Here is a 19,927-nt window from a genome sequence, read left to right on the forward strand (position 1 = left end):
AGGTATCTGTATTAATGTTCATTGCCACGTTTAATTTCCAGCTTTCAGCATTTAATAAACTTCACATAGAGCATGATATAATAAATGAAGGATTCGTGATACAAATCGGAAGAAAGCTGCTCCAGGTAGTTCAACCTGCAATTAGTTTCCTTTATATGTGCATAATCATTGGCTGGAACAGCACATTTATATGTATAGCCTGATATTAAAGCATTAGAGAGTTTCTCTTAGGCCCCCTCTCTCCAACATGATTGTTAACCCTAAGTTTTTTATTTTTTTATGGGCATTACCTATTTTATTTGACTTCCTATTGTAGCATGTCAAAAATTTGGAATTCATCTCTGTTGTGGATAAGCATGTAAATTGGATGCCACCATGTTTTAGGGAATGCCTATTGGCTCCATAGCTCTTATTCTCTATGCCCTTTTGCTTCAACTAGATTGAATTCATTGTGATATTTTAAATTAAACTTTGCTGAAGAGGAATAGGTGTCACCTACAATTTTATTGGGATTTCAGGTAAATGCAGCGTCATTAGGAGAAAGTGGTATTGGAGGAGGCAGCAGGGTTGGAACTTTTCTTGGTTGGGCAATGGCAACTATTTACATGGGTGGACGCCTTCCCCAAATTTGCTTAAATGTAAGTTTTACAGGAACCAAATGAGTAGTGTGCTTTAACTGTTTCACAGAAAAAGATGAAAGCGTTTAAATGCTATATGTTCCTCAATTTTGACTTGATTGCTGATGTCCCCTTGAACTTTCAAGTTTAAATTTCTAATCCTTCAACTTCTTAGTAACTATAGTGTTAGACTGAACTTCTATTAGATGTGTATAATTATGGTTCTTATACGTTGGTAACTTGAGGCAAGCTAGCATTCTATGTAAGACTTCCTCTCCTTGCCAGACCAAGTAGTCTAAGCATGGGTCCTCCACTTACTACATGCTGATCCTAAAATGAAATATAGCAAAGGATATCAGGTTTAGAATTCTAGAGGTTTAGATAGAACGGGATCTAATACCATGATACTCAACCATTAGACCTAAATGTTTAGGCTACTAGAATGGGGCCAAACTAATATTATGTCTGTTATAGTATTAAAATATTTCTTTCTAGTTGTCATAAGTTTTGTGATACAATGTGATTTGTTCACAAAGAATATGTTTAATAAAATAATTATTATACTACTTTTGACTAGTGGAGGAAGGATTGCCTTGGTATCTATCCTTTATTTGTCCAAAATCATGAAATTTTTTGGCAACATTTTGTTTTCAGCTGACAACTTGAATATCATGTATTTGAGTTGAACTTAATGTAGTTTTCCTGTTCAACTTTGCAGATTAGAAGAGGCAATGTAGAGGTAAGCACATTCATTAATATTTTAGTTCTCAATACCCACATGAAAGCAAGGACACACACAAAAAATTTTGGGGCCAGGTGCTGCTCCTTTTTGTTTATAAAACTTTTTGAATCACTGGAATAAGCATGTAGCATATTTAGAGCTTGTTTTTTCTACTTGGGATTAGAGGAAAAAGTATTCTGTGAATTAGAGCTTTTTGAAAAGTGCTTTGGAATTAAAATTATTTGAAAGAATTAATAATATCTTTTTCAGCTCAAAAACTTCGTTCAATACCTGTGTCAATTGTTAATGCTGCCTTTTCTTCCCGTAAAACTGCAAATTGGACCTTGAACATTTAGTCTTGAGAGCTTATTTTCAGCTTTTGGAAAAGTTTCAAGACTTTTGTCAAATGCTGCTTAGCTATCTGAAATAAAACAAAAAAATTCTTTTGTAGCTAGCCATATAGGCATGACACTTAATATATAGCTCTTTATCATTGTCACCGAAATGAGAGAACTGAGAAAGAGAGGGAGGAAGGCTGGGAGGGGACATGTTGTATTTTTATCAATTTGCATGCAGGGTCTGAATCTTGTGTGGCTTGTCCATGTATGCAGGGCCTGAACCCTTTTATGTTTATCTTTGCTTTGGTTGGAAACTCCACATATGTTGCAAGGTAAATTTGTTCAACTCATCATTGATATTTGGCTTCACTTCAAGTTCTATTCATCATTTTATTGAGTGTGGTTTGTACTTGAGCCATTTCTCAGCTACCTAATGGTGCATATTGGTTCCACTGTTTTTGTGACCTTTCCTTTTTCTGTTTCCCTGTAGCATACTTGTCAAGAGCACAGATTGGTCAAGAATCAGACCAAATTTACCGTGGCTGGTGGATGCAGCAGGATGCGTGCTGCTTGATACTTTTGTATCCTTATTAAGGATGGTTCTGATATGATACTTTTTTATTTTTGTAATGGATGTGTTATTTAGAGGCACAAACCCTGAGATGTTTTTTTTTTTTTGTGAAGTAGCACTTTTTTATTTTTATGGTGTGCCTAATGTTGCCCTCTGTTTCTCCTTAGAATCATGAATTGAGTTGCTACAGTCACCCTGAAAAAATTTTATATTCTTTGTAGAACCTTATCGCATTTTGCAGATACTGATTCAGTTCATATACTTCTGCTATTGGGCACCTCAAGATGCAGAGAATAAGCATGAAAACTTGAATGCACCTTAAATGACGGCAAAATAGCCTTTTGTTGAAGGTTCTCTCTCTCTCTCTCTCATGTGAGTTTTTGTTCATATGTGTGCATGCGCCTGTTTAAGGGTCTAGGCGGTATTTATAGTTAATATATATTTGAATGATTTAGATTATTAGTGGGCTTTACTAGTAACTTCCTATATGCACTTCATGCCTTAATGTTGGATTCTCAATTTGCTTACCCAGTTATCCTACTTGAACAATGGTTTTACATTTTTTTTTTCTAATTAGGAGTAAGAGGTGATTTTAACTGAAATTCTAGTTTGGGAGATAAAATGTGGTTATTATTAGGCCACTGCCTCAGTCTCAAAGGTGTTTTTATTCCCTCAGATAGGAGAAAATGCTGGAGAAATTTATTTATTTATTAACTTTTAGAAATTTATTTATTTATTAACTTACTTTTATTTCCTTTCTTTAGTTATATATACTTACTAGTTTCTTCTATGTTCTTGGGGAAATAAAAAAGGAGTCTTTTATTCTTTGGTCATTCTTGTCAAGATCACAGACAACTTGCATTTTTTAACTCATTAATAGTATAGATAGTTTATACATATACATCCAGACTAATCTTTTTCTAATATTTATTTTACCCTAATTCATTATTTACATAATTGTAAATAATCTGATCCTAGTCAGATATCTAAGAAAATGTCTACATGGGAAGAGAATGGGCCTTAGAGAAGTAAACTTCTATGGTCTGTGTGATTGAGCAAGCTTTCAAGCTTAACCGTGTTAAAATTTTAAGGTGACAAGTGGCAGACACAGACCATAGACGTTTCAACGCCACATTATCTGTATTGATTCCCCATACTAGGTCTTTTGTTGTACGAAGAATGAAAGGTACTTATTTTTTTTTTGGTGAAGGTCAAGAGGAAGGAATTTGTTCTTATCCCAATTCCACTTTATGTTTAGGAAGCAGACTAATACCAAATCATATTTTAGACTGTATTTAAGTGCAGTTATAGCTTTTATTTATGGAACTTCTGTTGCTTTCTCTCCATGATGAAAATCTCTTCAGTTTCCCTAGCAATGTCTAGTGACAGATCTGCTAGACCACAGATTCTTTTACCTTGCCTGATCTTATCTAACAATCTTTTGCCTTCTAACACATTGGTGTCATGATCATTTGCTGCTTGCTTCTTAAGTGAAGGCATAGCCTGATACCAATTTGCAGGATTAGATCACAGATTTAAGCTATCAAGTAGCAAATACATGTATGCTATATTGGGGAACATGTATTTAGGATTAAATTGGATTTGGTTACTTATAGTAAGATGTGGGCATGATATATGTAAAAGTAGAAAACATTCAACATAGACATAAATTTGAGAAAGCATGGCAAGATGAATTTAAAATTCTCTATTTCATTTAGGGATTTGAAATTCACTAGTAAGTAGAAACCTAATAAATTCATGCATTTTAATTTAATCACAATAGTCATGTTTTATAAGTTCTAACTTCTAATTGTATAATTTATACCATATTTGAAGTAAAAATCCCCCCTTCGAAATTCAAGTTCTAAACGTTATCATAATGTGCTATCTTAAAATAATTTGTTCTGTTAGACTAAATACAGATATAAATCGTCAAGTAAAAAATACATAGTCGTGTTAGCTGAAAATGGTTTACTTTATAATATGAAATCACTGATTTAAACCATCAAGTAGCAAATAGATGCCAATCTTAGAATGGTTTGCAATATTCCTGTATCCACAAGTTTTGATAAAAAACAAATCTACGAAAATCAATATTCAAAAGGTCTTCGTTACATCTTTACATTTTATAGTTTCGTGTTGGCATTTACATCATATGAGTCTATCACCTTGAAAAGTAATTTGAAATGCAAATGTGGGATAAACTATGTTGTTGGCATCATACTACTGGTTGGAACAAGTTGGTACTGGGTAATATGATGAGTTCCATTAGTCTAGATGCCTTTCACTTATTTCACGACGGCTAGAGTTGAGGATGGCAGACTAGGCTTTCTTTCTTTGTCTTTTTGGAAGATCTTTTTTTTCATTCATTTATTTAAGTTTTGGCATTAAGTGGGCATTCAATTACAGCCATTGTACCATGTAAAAGCCAAACATGAGAGCTTATCATCATAGTTACTATGACTACTTTGGTTGTGTCCAAACTCTCAAGTTTGCTATATTGATAGTAATTGTGCTAGGTGTACATTCATTGTGTTACTTTATATACGAGTCTTGACACTTTATAAGAACTGTTTGAGATAATCTTTGTGGTGTGTTCTGATATTTTGTACTGTGCCCACTAGTTGCGCAATTGATCCTGAATACTGTGAACAAGTAGGAACTAATAACTTCCTATGAAAGGCAACTGATTTTTTCATAATTTCAAGGCTATGCACAAATTTGTTTATCCAGATTACTCGTCTCCTTGTTATCTGCTCGAGTTTACTTTAATTGATCATTGCTTGCCAGGGATTCTTTTCCAAAAGGAATGAAGTTTTGAAGATGCTTTCGTGAAGCTGGAGGATATGTAGATGACATGTGTTATTTCTTTTATATGGGTGATGATAAGTCTTCTTAGTAGCAGCCTTTTCCAAAGACCAACCAAACTAATGCCAAGCCTTGTCTGATTAAACAGTGCTAAATCTTGGATTTGTTCAGTCAGTGGAGAGGGATGATAGTTGCTTTTGATGGTTTGATGTATCTTCTTGGCAAAATTTCTGTAGCCTCTGTTACTGCATTTTTGCCTTCCTTTACCCAGTCATAATTTTGCTTTTAATTCTCTCCTAGTTGATCTAGGAGTACAACTTATCTTTCACATCTCTCTTTTCCTAAAGGCAGTAGCTCTAAATACCTTTTATAGTAATCCTGTGCAATTTAAACTTTCAAGTCTAAAAGCCCGCAAAGACTCCAAATGAAATTGAGAAAGGAGAGATGGCAATACAGATTCTGTTTAAGCTTCTCTTTCGGTTTTTGAAACCGGAACAAAATAATCAATGCCTAACCATTAGATTGCTCCTTTCTGGTTTTGTTGCACATGGGGACTCTGTTGTTTTCTTATCACAAAAACTGGCTAATGAATATTTTGGCCTGTCTCAATCTCATCTAGCTCAGAAGATGAAACAAACTTCAATTTGATCGAACAATCAGATATTCTACATTATATCACATGCTTTAGACCACAGCCATTTGAAAGGATCAGAAATGGTTTATTTACAATATACTGTATAAAAGACTAGCGACTACACCGAAAGATGCCCCTCAGCAGCCTGAAGAATTGGAAGCCTTACCCTTGGGGATGGAGCTGAAGCCTGTGCAGATCCATAAGATCGCTGAGGGCAAAATATAATGTACATAACTTGATTAGGATCAGCTTGTAGATGATAAAGATGCTGCCCTGCCGCATAGCCTCCAAGGAGAAGGTATGACCTTTCTGACTGCTCCATTGTCACACATAGATCATCACCACCTGGTTTGCAAAGTATTATTAGGAATTTATTGTGTCAAAATTAAGTAAATGACTATCATTGGGAAGAGGTTCTGTTAAATGCAGCGACTTGTAAATATTTGGGTGGTGTGAATGCTGGCTTTCAAGTTGCAATAAGGTATGGTAAGATGAAGCTGCTGGTGCAGAGTCCAAGCAACCGTTTAGGTTCAAACAAAAAAGACCCAGACTGCCTAGACTCTGCTATGGTGGTTGACGATGTAAATTCGGTTGGCATCATTATGTAAAGTTGCTTCTTTCTCACAGGCTTATTGTGATGCTAATTTTGTAGGTCATAACATAGCTAGGATAAGTTCTGACTTCAATCTGAGGTAGTATGGGTAGATTGTTCTGCCTGAGGGCGTCTTTCGTGATGTACTTTGTTTATTATTATTATTTGAAACCAAGTGTTGTCATTTTCGCCCCAAGGAAACAAGAAAGTGAGGAAAGGATTAAAACAAGAGAACTCACAGGCAGCCAGCTCAATTTGAGTGTTATAAATGAAGTCGAGAACCGCAGCAATGTCTTGCTCAAAGTCATAGAATGGTCCACTCTCGAAATTCATCTTCCTAAGTTTACACAGTCCTTCTCCCAACTCCATCATGGCTCCCCTGTGGTTCTGCATAAGGATTTCATTAGAATATATGTACATATAAATCAAGACAGCGATGTTATTTCAGTCTCAACCTGGTTGAAAAGGTGGTGGAATCCGACAGCACATTGTAGAATGCCATGAATGAGGGTTCTGGTGGGATCCTCGGCATTGTTCCACAAGTCCTCAAGCAGGTCATGGCACTTATAGTATTCCCTTTGGTTGAAAAGGGAAACTGCCTCGTCAAAGCTACAATTCTCGCCGTCTTTTCCATCTGCGCTGCTGGAGTATCGATACGAGACGCCCAAAGACTCGGACCTCCTGTGGCCTTTGGAATGAGCACAGGTTGGAATCGGAGATGGAGATAGGGGAAGAGAAGGAAAGAATTTGGGGTTATAGTTATGGAAATGAAGGGGACAAGGAGGAGTTGAGTGTTGAGGAGAACACAATGGGGAGCAGTATGGCAGTTTGACGGCAAGTACCATTTTCTCCAGGTGAACAGGAGAATGAATGAGAGCCTTTTCTTTCTGGGCTCTGCCCTCTGGGTTGCTTTGATTTTTATGTTTTATTTTGGTCTGGTGTGTGGTGGTGGCAGTGTGGGAGAATTACACTTTAAAAAATATCTTGGGAGGAAAACAAAATGAAAGAATTGTTAGACCATCCTGCCTTTTAAGGATTACTAGAAAAAGATCCGCGCGTTGTGCTCGGGCAGCACAGCTGTGCATATGGAGCTTGTTTTTTTAATTGAAAGAAATGTCTGAAAATTTTTACAATATTGCCCCAAAATGCTCACATACAAAATGAAAATTCAGTCAGCTATACTGAAAGAAGTCCCAAAATCAGATCAAACAAGAGAGTCAAACAGTAAAGAAGAAAGATGAAATCATGAAGTATCGCTAGCAATTAGAGAGAATCCAATGATCTTGCATTCATATCCCGTGTTCAACAAAATGAAGGGTAATAATATCACTATTTATCATTCTACACATCCATTCTCATATTACTAACAAAATACATGATTTTTTAAAAAAACAATCTTTTTTAGCTATCAAATATAAGATGTTTTTGAAAATATCTCTTTTTATAATTTTAATTAGTTTTAGTCAAGAGATAAGATTTTTTTAATAAAAATACCTTTAATTGAAACTTTCTCAATCATGCACACTATCATACACGTGCAAATAGGTAAAAAAAAAATAAATATGGTCAAAATTTGGTAAAGGATAATTTGTTAAAGGTAAAACCTTCCTTTGGTTAGAGGATATGACAATGATTTTCTTTGATTTATTAGACATTGTCGTGACCAAAAACGATAGGTATAAAACAATGCAAGAATATTAAACGATTGTTTCACTCATTCTGAAAGATAGGGAAGTGTCGAACAAGTTGAAAGCAAAGTTAGCAATGATAGGGAAGAAGTTGACAACACCGAGTAAGTTAGGTAATGTCAAATTTTTTTTGGGTATTGAGTGGGTTTAGTGATTTAAATACTATATTGGTTGACAATGTGATGTGGGTTTTGTTGTTAAATGGCATTGGTGTTGTTTGAAGTTGTGAAAATTATCAGAGATATTAGACAACATGGCCATTTGGGTTGAATGTTGTAGTGTATGCAAAGAAAATTGGCAAGGTGTGTAACAAATTGGCGATTTCACAGATTACATGAATATATGGCGTGTTGAAACCAATGAATTTGAGGCATTCTAACAGTGTATTATTAAATATATTACATTTAGAATGTTATGAAATTTAGAAATAACGTGTAACAAAAATTGGATTAAAGGTATGGTGTTTAAGAAAATAAAAATTAATCAGGATGTGTAACAAAATAGAAATTAGTCAGGGTGTGTGACAACATAGAAATTATAAAGTGTGTGTAACGAAATAGAGATTATACAGAGCATGTAACCAAAGAAATATGCTTGTAAACATTGTGAAGCTTCTATGGTTAACAGTTCACTACATGTAGCTTACATGTGCAGGATTGTATTCCGATGCAGATGGATTTTAAAGAGTATGAAGATGTTGAGGTGAAATAAACGGAGGAAACAATCATGGTGAGTTTAACGAAGGAAGAGGTGGAAGCAAATATCCTTAAAGCATTGCGTGTAACAACATATTATTATATATATTGCGTTTAGAGTGTTATGAAATTTAGAAATAGCATGTAACAAAAATTAGATTAAAGGTATGGCGTGTAACAAAACAGAAATTAGGTACAGCGCGTAACAAAATAGAAATTTTACAAGGTGTGTAACAAAAGAAATATTTTTGTAAATGTCATGGAGCTTCTTCACGCGATTGAGCTGATTATCATATTGTACAGTTTCTTTAGATGACAAAACATATGCTCTAAGATTTGTATGGCATTCCTTAACGATGATGTACATTGGCATAATGTTTCTCTGCTCTAGTGGAATTAACACAACATCCTCGTCATCATTGATAATTGGCCGTGATAGCTTTCCGGATATACTGATCAATGCATGTAACTTGATTTCATCATTTTTTGAATTTACCTTAATAACATTTTCAACCAGCTTCATCATGCCCACAAACAACAAATCACTCCAAACCCCCGTATTCGCGACTAACCTTTTTTGTAAATGTTATTGATCCAATGACCACCGTGTCTTATCACAATTCACACAATTGGCATGCTATTGAAATTTAAAATAAAAAATATAAGTATTTAAGTCAATTTACACATTATGTTGCTACATTCAATATCCAAAAATTTTTCTACACTTCCTATTGAAAACATGTTTTTTTACCCGCCATCTTCTAAAAAACTTTGCATGTTTCGTATTCATACAACCATTTGCCATCCATAGAATTTGATTTTTATCTCATGCTGGAATCTAAGCGAACTAGGCTTTCTTTTTAACATTATGATATGCCTTTTTGTTTGATACTAATTTTTTCAATATCATGCAATACATGTATTTTGGTAAACTAAATGATCAAGGCATTCGATAGTACTTTCCGCGCCTAAAAGTCACTCCGTTGGTCGTCAGTCGTTTAGTCATGCTATGTGTTTGGCCATGTGGCCTTATATTTACAAATGTATGTAGGTTATGGGACATTAATGAATCGTTTAGTATGCTTTGGTGTAGCCACGCGTTGACAAATGATAGATAAGTTAATGAAATGTTGATTGTAAGTAATGACAGATGTTTTGCACAATGTAGTGCTTTATGCATATGTAGGTTATGTCTGAACCTAGTTGAGAAAGACAATGTTTAGTGGATTTAAATTCCTTGTGATATCAAGGGAGAGGACGTAGGCATTGAGAGGTCGAACCTCTATAAAAATCGTAACTGAGTTCTTTCCACTCTTTCCTTTCAACTTTACTTGTTTCACTTATTTTCCTTTGTACTTATATTAATTGTTCTTCTTGTTTATTGCTCAAAGTTTTGATCTTTAAATGCTTTTCAAAGAAAGGTAAAAATTTTAGTTGAAAACCAATTAACCCCTTCGTGGTTGTTTTGTTGCAAGCTTTTTTATCTAACAAACAAGATCTTTAAGCACAAAATCCAAATCCTTAATGCACCAAGCTTGAGTTGTAGTAAACCACGAACTGTCCAATTGAACAACCTCCGACAGTAATCGACATGAATGCTAAATGGGAACAGCTTCGGTTTTTCAGAATCTTTCTCCTTGGATTTGTTTGTTGGAACTATGAAAACTTTATTATCTTCTTCTTTAGATTTTGTAGATTTGTGAGAGCTTTGGAGACTTTGTTGTTCAAAGTCATTTTCCTCCCCGAATTTGTGTCAAAATGCTAGCTTAGAGACTTCCATGTGAATTTAGTGTTTTTTCGTTTCTAATTTTAAATTATTTTAATTTAATTAGAGATAAAGTATAATGACTCAAATAATCTTTTGATTGGCCAAACTCTAAGTGTTTGATATTTAGTTGGCTGAATTTTCATTTAATCTCTAAATTGTCTTACTTTATTTAAAGATAAATTGAATGGCCAAACTTGGATTTATCTTTAAATCATCTCGATTTATTTAAAAATAAAATGAATAACTCAAGTAAATTTTAATTGATTCAACCTTGTATCTTTGAGGTAATTAATCAAGAAATTAATTACTTTACAATTAATTATACAGCTAGCTTAAATGGTGTCCTTAAGTCCATATGACAATACATGATTTATCTTCAAGAAATTTTTTTAATTTATTAATTTAAAAAAACATGTGATATTTTATAATTAAATAAAATTTTCTCCTACAGATACGAAGAGCCAATTATATAAACATTCGTTGAAAAATTAACTATACAATGTAAGAATCAAAAGACTTAGTAATAAAGATAAAAATATTAAAATATTCAAAGATCTAACTACTCATAAAAAAAAAAAAAACTCGGATAATTGTGTAAGAAAATAGAGAGCAAGAGCCCAATACCACAGCTCAAACGTAAGAAGGTAAGCTGTGGAGGCTGGTTGACCATGAAACGTCTTCCAAGTTCAACTCCCAAATCCCAGCCAGGCTTAGCTCAATAGTATTCCAAGATAGAAATGACAAGAGGAAAGAGTTAGAACAGAATAGTCCCTCTTACTCTCAATGAAGGTATGTTACTTTTTTTTTTTTCTTTTTATTCGAAAAAAGAGATTCGAATTTTACTTTTTAAATAAAAAACCATACACCAACCAATAAACTAAATACTCTCGAATGCTAATGAAGACAAGCTACTTGAAAGACTTGAGTTTAGAATATTTGATAGAATCAATATGCTATATTAGTTGGAACCCCATTGCCATTTGAGAGTTCAGATGTCTTATCTCTTACCATGCACAGCTTTGAAGATCTAAGAGCAAAAATTATGTAGCTTGGTGCTCAAGGTACAATTTATGCGGTGAGGTCAAAAAGTATACATTGAAGCCTAATGCACATCTTATAGAATAGCTTCTGTATATGGAATTTAAACTCTTTTCCCATTCATAATTCAAGAAGCAAGAAAAATAAGGGTGGCATATATATATATATATATATATATATATATATTTACAGAGCAGCACGAGGGGAAAACGCAGATACTTGGAACTATTCTAAGACTTGATTCGGCCACAGACGTTTCCACATTGAGATCTCTTCTTCCTTACAAAGCTTTCTTATTCCACCATAAAATCCATCAGCTTCATTGCCTACTTCTCTATGGTCTTTTCTGTTGATTATTGTTTTTCTCCATCTCGAGCTAGCAGGGTACTGTTTGAACTCTAGTATCACTGCATCTGTCAACAAAGGTAATGGTCAAATCAACACTAGAAAAAACTTCTTAAAGAAAGAGTCGAAAGAAAAGTTTGAGGATTTATGCATGATAAGAGGGAAGTTGTGAGCAGAGGCATTTGCAAATTTTACAACAAAGTTTACATAATTGATGCCAGATGTTTCATGGATGAACTATTTTGCAACTTAGTTAACCAAGTGCTTCATGAAATTTTGAACTCAAGGAAGCATTTATTAGGTTCCTGCAGCAACTACTGGTGTTATTTTTATCTTAAACTTGTCAAGAATGTTCCTTTTCTCACAAGGATCCAGTTACAAGGGATTTTGAGGGTTATGACCTGTTAAGGAATTGAGACCAAAAAAAAAAAAAAACAGGTGTTACTAAAAAACCAGGAAGCTTTTTGTTTTACTGTTATCATTCAAGCAAGATGAAATTGATTAGCACCATAGTTGCCTGCCAATAGCCTGTTATGCACGTCTGCACTCGGTGGCATTTCCCTTCTCTCAGTGGAGAATAAAGTGCTAAAAGTTGAGAAAACTCCATTCCTACTCAAGATGAAAACTGATGATATCTATCTAAAGGAATGTAAAAATGGCTGGTTTGAAGTTTGAAGAACATGGCATGGTGTAATTTAATTTATACTGTAGTTTATTGGAGAAAACTCCTCATTTCATTTTTTAGACAAAAATAGTGAAAAATCATATTTGTTAGCTATGATCTATAGTTTCAGGGCCACTGACATCTTACATCTACAAGGGCAGAAAACATACACACTGAAATCACAATCACAACAATAAACTATGGACCTATGAGTCATACTGCTGTAAGTTAGCAACTTTGATACTTCTATGGAGGCCAGCACTGCATTATCTTTCAAGTTTTTGAAATGTACTTCTTTTTAATTGGCCTAGAATGGTGCAATCAAAACGAGCCTAGTTCTGAGAATTTTTCATCCAGGCAACGCAAGGCAGAACTGCCCTGCATATTTTGATTTTACAAGAAAATTTGTAAGCCTACTTGCTTTGCTGTAACTTTTTTCAGGAAAAATAGAGAAGTAATTTGAAAGCCTAAAATTGTTTTCTCACCTGTATATTGGCAACGGCAGTGATTTTCAGTTCCATCACATGATTCCAAGTGGCCGACAACACCATACCACCACCCTGCAAGAAATTAAGCTCCAACTGAGTAAATATTTAATGTTAAGCACCAAGCATTCAGAGCAATCAAGGATTTGAACTGTGGATTGATTTCACACAGGAAAATAACATTTACTGTTTTTCTCAAAGGTCAGACCTAATGTCTGGAAGCTCACCGTACGGAAATTCTTTATTTCTTCTCCACTGGATCTCAATATGATCACCAGGTTTTAAGTCAAGTAAGCAATCAGAAATGTGAAGAACATGTGAAGGTGTATCAACTGGTGGTACTCTTAGCCTATCCCAGGATATATTCTCCTCCGTTGTCCGCCGCCCGTGAGGTGAGTACCTAAACTTCAAAATACAGCTTGAGTAAGGAGCCACATAGAAGCATATAAAACCGCTCTTTAACTCACTTGTTTTAACTCTTAGATTGGGTTTGGAATTCCTTTGATTCTAGCAAAACAAGATCAATAGAGAAAGGGGATTGAATTTGATGAAAGTTTGAAAGTTGAGTGCTCGCAGGTCAAATGTTCAAAGTCAGATGCTCAAAACTGTGGATTAAAAGAGAAATCACACTATACCTTGCCTGGAAGGTGTCTGTCTTGGAATCATAGCAAAGTTTGGCATCATAACATGATAGCATAAACCCAGCATGTCCATTCTACAACCAATCCCAAAAAAAGAATTTTTAACTCAACTTTTTCTACAGCAAAAATAGCAGTTCTGATGAATTTTATAACCAGCAACATATATGTGGCGAAGAATCAATGTGAAAAACATATGATTTAAAACTGAATAATTATATGAAGGCCAATTACCTCACGATTATAGACCTGTGCTGGGAACCAGAATTTTCCAGTTTCCAGAGATAGATACCAAGACATGATTGAATCAACTGGCAAATCAGTTTTCCGCTGGCTGCTTCTGCTTTCTAAATTTGGTTTAAACCAAGAGAAGGGCCACATGTTAGTAAAAGATCCCAGAAACCCCTTTTGCGTACTTGGACCTAATAGGTTCGGTCTCTTTCTTGAAGCAATATGCCATTGCCATTCCCTATGAGCAGCATCGCCAATCACTTTACCCCATTTCTGCTTCATGTGTTTCTCCCACAGATGATCGCTTGTACATCTATCCCTAAAAGAAGAGCAGACACCTGCCATGCTACACAGTCCAGCTGGTGATAGGCGCTCTAGAATGCACTCTAGAGTGAGCTCAGGCAAATCCAGCAGAGAAATCCTTTCTTCCTCCACATTATCCACCTTGGGACCAAGCCTCATCTTCTGCCTCAGTGTCATGATCATAGGAAGCTGATTAAAACTGATTCCAAGCCTACCCTTTTGGAACCAGGACACCATAAAGCTTGAGAACCCTTCCCAAAACCATCGAGACAACAATCTCCACTCGCCCTTCATTATTGGATATTGGTTCTTGAAAGACAATGACTTGGATAGAAGAATAAAAGAGAAACAAGATATCAAGAATAAAAGCATTGGATCGAATGACACTCTTAAATCCCAAGAATTGGTGTGTTCAAGGCTCAAGTTCTGGTATACGAGAAGAACATTAATAGACATGAAATGAAACAACATACCATATATATACTATAAGGTTATAAACAAAGAGAATTTATTAATTTTGTAGGGGTTCATGTTTATAGATTATAGTATAATATCAGTATTTGTTATGGTTGTGTTTTCACTTTGATTAAATTTTATGATAAAGAAGGATGAACCAATGAGAGGGAAGATTGTGGTGTGTCATAGCGAAATGGACGGAGTTGTCAAGTGGACCTCGAACACAAAGCCTGAAACGTAATAAATGGCAGACACCTTAGCCCACAATTCATTGATTGCATCTACTTGGGTAGTTAGATTATTACTTTCTTTCTTTCTTTTGCTGCTTACAAGTTTGATTAGCAAATGCATAGATGAGCAGCACACGAGAGACAAAAGGCTTGCACCTTGCTGGCTTTGGGGCCTTTTAGCTTTCAAGTTTAAAAGCCCTGGGCTCATCCCAATACATTGTATTCGATTCCCATTCCTCGCGCCCCCCACCACATGGGACTGGGGGAAATGAGAGCCGAATTGTACGGACTATGGGGGACAGCTGGCAGTTCTAGATTGAGAAGATCACAGGAATATGTTACTATATTATATAAAAATCCAGGAGACAAAATCTAGGGAACAAGGCTTGTCAGATTTATATGAGGAGAAGCCACATGTCCAAGTCCAGGAATACAGAGAGAAAGAGGTTAGAAAAATGGTTTAAGCAATGTTGGTAGGCTGCTAACTCATCAAACTTAGTTGAGTTGGATAGCAGGAAGAGTCAAAGACTGCAAAATTTAGCTTAACCAAAAGCTTTGGAATCTCAGCCTGAAAATGTAAATAAAGAAAGGGGAAATTGTTGTTGAAGGTGGGAGATGAGGATTAAGTTGAAGTGGGTCCCAAGTGAATTCATCCAATTCACTCCAAAGGGGAGAAAAGGACTGATATCTGATTGATGGGTTGCTTTTAAAACATTGAAGAATGGTACGGGGTAGGATGTTGATTTGTCACAAAGCCATAAAAAGGGCCAACGTCATTACTTGGCCTAACTTCCACCAAACTCTCAACACCTCGCTTCCAATCCTTTCTCCCCCACGCACACCACAAGCTTTAAACTTCAAAGCTTTTGCCCCAAAAGATGAAATTTTGCCAACAAAATTAATTAATTAATTAATGCCCCTAACAGAGTATGTGAAGGTGACTTTGTTGAGGTCAATCAAACCAAAGCTTTATTTTTTCCATCCATTTTGCCTTGTGACATATGATGATGCTCCCAATGTCCACTAGCATAGGATTTTTCATGCTACGCTCTAACCCTATATGACCTAATTATGTTAATTATTGTTTCTTGTTTTTCTTGTCTTGTTTTACCCACTTCATTTATGTAAAAGAAGGTAAAACAGGTTTTTATAGAAAAAAAAAACATGAAATACTTTCGGAGCTTATTAAATAATTTAACTTATAATCAGCTAATTTTGCATGCTAATAGTGAATTTTAATTGAATTTTTATATTTTCAATATTTTGATTTATTTTTTTATTGTTAGGTTTATATGCTTTATTCATTTTCTTAATATCCAAATTCAATTTGTATACCATTTTACAATGAAAGAGTTAATTCATGAGATAAGTTTGTCCGACTCCATAATAAATGATCTTGCATTTGAATTTAGGGGCATGTATTAATCTCTAATACAAGATTCTATGATATACATATCTTACTTTATAACAACTTATCTATCTCGGATTTTATGTAGAAAAAATATTCAAGTTGTGTTTGTATGTGAATAAATTGATTCGTGGGTGATTAAATTATTTGCCAAGCAATCGTAGAGCATTCAAAATGATAGATTTAACAAACGGAAAACTCTTTAGAAGCTTTGTGTGTTAAGACATAGATCCACAATTGGAAGTTGTTAGCTTAAATGGATGTTAGAAGAGCGATAAAACTAATTATGGAAAAAACTGATAAACCCGTGGGTTTAGACTCCACAAGATATTATCATTTTGTTTAAACTTAGAAATGCTTGGATGGAATACTACTGTCGGAAACTTCCGTAACTTAGCATGTATATTTGCTTGAGGTGATTTCATTGGGAAATGCTAAAACAATCCATATATATATAACAATGTAAGTAGTCCAAGTATGAGACTTTTATGACAAATTTGGCTGGGAGGAATGATAAATTTATTACTTTGTTTGGTTGGTTTTGGTATTAAGGAATAGTCATTATTTAAAAATATAAAATAACTAATATGAAGCATTCTGTCCCTTAAGAAATAGAGTCTAAATATTTTTAAATAAAAATACTCCTACTCATTTTAAGAAATTACTAACCATATCATATTAAAGTTTCTTTTCCTCAAGTGGTGAGGATTAAGAAAACAAGAAGTATGCGGAGTAAGCGGTGAAGTCAAGGCAACCCAATAATCTTAAAGGCTTAAGGCTAAATCTTCAAATGAAGTCTTTTTTATTAAAATTAAGAAAATGATACCTTTTTATTGAAGTTAAGGAAGAAAGAGAATGAGGAAAGAAGAATTCAGAAGTGAATTTTATAAATTGCAAAAAAAAAGATTATATATATATAAATAGTTGTTGGAGATAATTAAATACATATTATAGTTAGTTGATTCGGGATAAAAGAAACAGTTAAGCATTAATAGCATTATGGGAATTGGAATGTGACAAAAAGTTGAGATTTATTAAGCACATATTTAGTGAAGTGAGAAAATATGTCATTTTATTAATTATATTGACTTTTACATATTTTTAAATAAGAAATTATATAAATAGTTGATAATTAATAAGGCTCTGTGAAGTGAGAGAAAATAGATATTCATTAGGTATGAGAGGATAGGTAAATATTTTATTAATTATCTTAATTTTTGTATATTTTTAATATAATTAATTATATTATTATAAAATTATGAGACCTATGAAAATTTGGGGGCTAAAGCAATGGCTTTGGTGGTTTTATGCTATAGTCTGCCCTGATGAAGCATAGCGAATGGAAAAAGTTAAGTAAAGAGGAAATTTGGAAGAGCTTTAAAAGAGTTTTAAGAGAAATCCCTAATCAATTTCTAACCTCTTGCATAATTGCCAAAGTTCTATATTTATATTAAATAGGAGCACTCTCTTAGGAGCAATTGGTAGAAGGAGAGCATTTTTTGGAAAACACATTTTGTATGGAAGAATGTGCTTGTTAGGGGAAAAACATGTCCACTATGTGGAGAATGACTTATGGGAATAGCACCTTGATGAACGACTTATTGGACATTATGCGAAGAGCATGTAATTGGATAGTGTCTTTAGGGGAACACATTTTTAATGGAAGAATTTGTTTGTTATGGGAAAAGCACATTCATTATGGGAAGAGCACATTCATTATGAGAAGAATGGCTTACAAGAAGAGCAAGTTAAAGAACAACATATTGGATATTATGGGAAAAACAAGTAATTGAATAATATGCGTTTTCTTGAACTTAATGTCAAGCAATTGAAATTATCTCAAATATATTTTTAATTCCCTAAGGTTACATATTTGTTTGGAAAGCCACGCATCTTTAGAAAACACTTTATAAGGCTTCAAACAATGCATTTTCAGCTAAGAAATCAAGAGTGAACATGCCTTAAAATGTTTATTTAAAAATAAGTATAAGACAAAGAGGAAGTTGTTGGAGAAAAGTATTGAAAAGCTAAGGAAACCTCACGAAACAGGCCAAGAGTCGATCTTAGAAAAGTTTAAGTTGATTTGAAGGCTAGAAAAGTGGAAAACATGAAGATTATATAGTCATGGTTAACTATAGAGGAAGCATAGTCAACCTTAACAAATCAGAAACAAAAAAAAGTCAAGATTACACAACCACAGTCGACTATAGAAGAGGTATAGTTGACCTTGACAAGTCAAAGTAAAAAAAATCAACTTTAAATAGACATAGTCGATTATAAGAGAGGCATAATCAACTATGGAAGTCCAAATTTGAAAAATACACTTTTTCTAGAAGTTGATTGACTAGAAGAAGTTTATACTCGACAGTAGAAACCCTAATCGAGAAATTTAAAGAACATAGTCGACTTTAACAGCATTGTAGTCGACCCTTAAGCTTTAGCAACGGTCATATTTGATTCAAACTTGTGTCCAATGGCTCTAAACCTTACCTCAGCTATAAATAGAAACATTTGAGCCATTTGAAGTAGAGAAGACTTGAACCAAAGTTTCAAATCTTAGAGAGACTACTCGCAAGCTCATCTTTGCTCTTTAACATTTTTTTAGTTTCTCATCAAGCTTTCAAAGTTGAATCCTTACTTTAATTCAACTGAAATTTCTTCTTTCACGGCACTTAAAGCTAAAATCTCGAGCATGCAGCCTTTATGAGGCAAATTTTTGTTGTTACTCCTTTGTACACATATCTTGTAAAGGTTATAGCTTAACCTTGAAAGCAATCTTGTAAGGGTTATCGCTTCTCATTTAAAAAGCAATAATCTTTTGTGGATTATGTGGGTTATCGCTTCATCTTGTGAAAAAGCAAAAATCCCTTTATAGGTTGTGTTAGGGTTATTGCTTGATCTCATGAAAATCCGTTGTAAGGGTTATCACTTCATCTTATGAAAAGAAAAAATATCTTTTTGGATTCTGTGAGGGTTATTGCTTCCCATCAAAAAGCAAAAATTCTTGATAGTGGAGTGAAATTCCTTGGTTACCAAGAGAGTGAATGTAGGCATTGAAAAAGTTGAATCACTACAAACCACTTATGTCTCTCTATAGTTTCTGCATTATTATTTATTGCTTATACTTCGGAAAATAGATTTATATTGATTTATTGTTTCTCTTAGGAAAATATTTTTGCTTTATCTTTCATAGCTAGCATTTATTTCAAGAAAAATATTTTACCTTGATTTATTATTTTTATACTTAGTGATTTATTATTGAAAATTTGTTTATGATATTAGGAAATATTTTTGGGTGAAAAAGATTTGATGTTTAATACATACATTTTAAAAGAAATTTTTAATATATCAATTCACCCCCTCTTGGTATATTGTTCATTGAGACTTCTACACTAACAATTGATATTAGAGCTTGGTCTTAATCTTGTAGGTCTATCGCATTTGAGAGATCCTTTGTAGAAACTCAATTCGACAAAAATGGAAGTGACGACTGTCGTACTTAGTGAAAGGCAATCGATCTAAAGACCACCTCTCTTTGCAGGTAATAATTATCCTTATTGAAAAAAGGAAATGGAAATGTTTATTCAAACTATAGATTTGGATGTGTAGAGTGTGATATTAGATGGCCCTAATGTTCCATATAAGTTAGTAAAGGGAAAATCAATTATTAAACCTAAAAATGAGTGGAGTGATAGAG

The 19,927-nt window shown here is 34.1% G+C and overlaps 3 protein-coding genes across 4 annotated transcripts in view; 1 reads left to right on the forward strand and 2 right to left on the reverse strand.

Moving 5' to 3' along the window:
- The window catches only part of LOC110426558 (vacuolar lysine transporter YPQ1-like), a 10,099-nt gene extending 4,563 nt beyond the window's left edge, over positions 1 to 5,536 (forward strand). Inside the window, exons 8-14 of the mRNA XM_089785316.1 lie at positions 3 to 125; positions 519 to 638; positions 1,336 to 1,356; positions 1,950 to 2,008; positions 2,167 to 2,257; positions 2,489 to 2,597; positions 5,038 to 5,536. Of these exons, the coding sequence (XP_089641442.1) occupies positions 3 to 125; positions 519 to 638; positions 1,336 to 1,356; positions 1,950 to 2,008; positions 2,167 to 2,257; positions 2,489 to 2,569 (495 nt within the window). The 3' untranslated portion in view covers positions 2,570 to 2,597; positions 5,038 to 5,536. The remainder of the gene's footprint in view (positions 1 to 2; positions 126 to 518; positions 639 to 1,335; positions 1,357 to 1,949; positions 2,009 to 2,166; positions 2,258 to 2,488; positions 2,598 to 5,037) is intronic.
- A 142-nt stretch (positions 5,537 to 5,678) lies between these two features.
- On the reverse strand, positions 5,679 to 7,264 carry LOC110426557 (DUF309 domain protein). The gene is made up of 3 exons (XM_021441793.1): positions 6,737 to 7,264; positions 6,521 to 6,668; positions 5,679 to 6,034 (listed from the first exon to the last, which is right to left on the reverse strand). Exons 1-3 carry the CDS (start codon positions 7,124 to 7,126, stop codon positions 5,808 to 5,810), a joined length of 765 nt encoding a protein of 254 aa, XP_021297468.1. The 5' UTR covers positions 7,127 to 7,264; the 3' UTR covers positions 5,679 to 5,807.
- A 4,194-nt stretch (positions 7,265 to 11,458) lies between these two features.
- Positions 11,459 to 14,912, reverse strand: LOC110426492 (F-box protein At2g32560-like). Of its 2 annotated transcripts, none has more exons than XM_021441711.1 (5): positions 13,837 to 14,909; positions 13,600 to 13,679; positions 13,192 to 13,364; positions 12,965 to 13,039; positions 11,459 to 11,883 (listed from the first exon to the last, which is right to left on the reverse strand). In XM_021441711.1, exons 1-5 carry the CDS (start codon positions 14,605 to 14,607, stop codon positions 11,696 to 11,698), a joined length of 1,287 nt encoding a protein of 428 aa, XP_021297386.1. In that variant the 5' UTR covers positions 14,608 to 14,909; the 3' UTR covers positions 11,459 to 11,695. The 2 variants fall into 2 exon arrangements, with proteins under 2 accessions (XP_021297386.1, XP_021297387.1); XM_021441712.1 differs by lacking the exon at positions 11,459 to 11,883 and adding an exon at positions 11,890 to 12,857 and having other exon boundaries at positions 13,837 to 14,912.
- Between the last annotated feature and the right edge of the window lie 5,015 nt (positions 14,913 to 19,927).

Source organism: Theobroma umbraticum, unplaced genomic scaffold, assembly GCF_002168275.2.
Source record: "Theobroma umbraticum cultivar Fairchild unplaced genomic scaffold, ASM216827v3 scaffold_89.0, whole genome shotgun sequence".
Lineage (NCBI taxonomy): Eukaryota > Viridiplantae > Streptophyta > Magnoliopsida > Malvales > Malvaceae > Theobroma > Theobroma umbraticum.